The following is a 1,324-nucleotide window of genomic DNA, read 5'->3' as shown; positions in this document are numbered from 1 at the left end:
CCTAGCGACTCTGCGCATTTTTTAAGCGTAAGTACAAATGAAGCCACACCTTGTGCTGAATCCAACCATTAGTCCATCCGGGTCGGTACTGTCTATTCATACTGGCAGCCGCTCTCCAGGGTTTCAAGCAGAGGTCTTTCCCATCACTTCCTACCTGATCCTTTAACTGGAGATGCCGGGGATTGAACCTGGGACCTTCTGCATGCCAAGCAGAGGCTCTATCCTCAGCATAGCCCCTTCCATTTGGATGTGAGCACCCCAGTCTTGTGGGAGCTAAAGGGCCAGGTTTCTCCGTTGTGTTTACTAGGAGGGGGAAAGCACCTAGAATTCTTAAAGCGGGCCATGCAGTCTTTTGGATTCCTAACAGCCTCCTATACCTAACTCACATCAATAAGCAGGTAAAGCAGTTCTGGGACTGTATTGCGTCAAACCAGGATCACGAAACTGCGGGGGAAATCGGGCGAAGCCGCGAGTCAAAATGCAGCCCCGCAGCTTCGGGTGTGAAATTGACATATTTGTGTCGGGGCAAACGGCGGCGCAACCACGAGGCAGCTCTAGTGCGAAATCGCCCCTAGTCTTAGAGCAGAGCAATCTCTTAAGAACTCAGCAGTTGGGGGGGGGGAGTGGGGAATCTTTTTTTTTTTTAACCAGTCTTGCTTGCTGCTTTGGGAGGCCTTCTCTCCCTACCATTGGGGGGGATTTCAAGATGTGTTTTGTCTCCCTCCTCAGGAGCAAGCCCTCCCCGACAGCCTGGGCCAACCGGAGGTGTGTCCCGACTCCCTGCAACCGTCTTCTGCCCCAGCCTGCCTTTCCTCACCTGAGCCAGGTGGACCTTCCCAATACAGAAGCCCCAGCTGGAACTCCCCTCTGGCCGGACCTCAGTCCTACGCGTTGCATCCTCTCGAAGACGTCCACTACGCGCCCGGCTACTCGACCGCCTCCCCGTACCCTTTCTCCTCTTTCATGACAGTGGCCAACGATCTGACGCCCAAGGGACCCCTCGGGTCTCCCGAGGAGTCAGCGGACACCGGCCCCCTCCACGACAGCAGCTCTCCCTGGCCAAAGGAAGACGGGAACCCGTTTTGGGGGTCCTACGAATGCCGAAGGACTTACTGAAAGGGACCGGCGATGGATGGACAAAACCAAAGTCTATTTTATTTTATTTTATTTTAAAAGCGAGCAAATCCTAAACGTTGGTCTGGCCGTCACTCACGTTTCTGCTCCAGCGTGGGACTCAATCCTCCATCGTGAACGCTGCGTGCCAAACCACTCGTATCACCCCGGCGATAAAATCCCTTCCATAGGAAGAGGGAGCAAGTGTGAG

General features: G+C 54.4%; 1 protein-coding gene across 1 annotated transcript in view; it reads left to right on the top strand.

Annotated features, from left to right (window-relative positions):
• LOC107121977 (chromosome unknown open reading frame, human C11orf53) overlaps positions 1-1,116 on the top strand; it is a 35,504-nt gene extending 34,388 nt beyond the window's left edge. Inside the window, exons 4-5 of the mRNA XM_015424997.1 lie at positions 1-42; positions 733-1,116. The exon at positions 1-42 is cut by the window's left edge and continues 281 nt beyond it. Of these exons, the coding sequence (XP_015280483.1) occupies positions 1-42; positions 733-1,116 (426 nt within the window). The remainder of the gene's footprint in view (positions 43-732) is intronic.
• The last annotated feature ends 208 nt before the right edge of the window (positions 1,117-1,324 follow it).

This window comes from Gekko japonicus, unplaced genomic scaffold (assembly GCF_001447785.1).
Source record: "Gekko japonicus isolate JY-2015 unplaced genomic scaffold, Gekko_japonicus_V1.1 scaffold2137, whole genome shotgun sequence".
Lineage (NCBI taxonomy): Eukaryota > Metazoa > Chordata > Lepidosauria > Squamata > Gekkonidae > Gekko > Gekko japonicus.
This window is presented reverse-complemented; position numbering and strand designations above follow the sequence as displayed.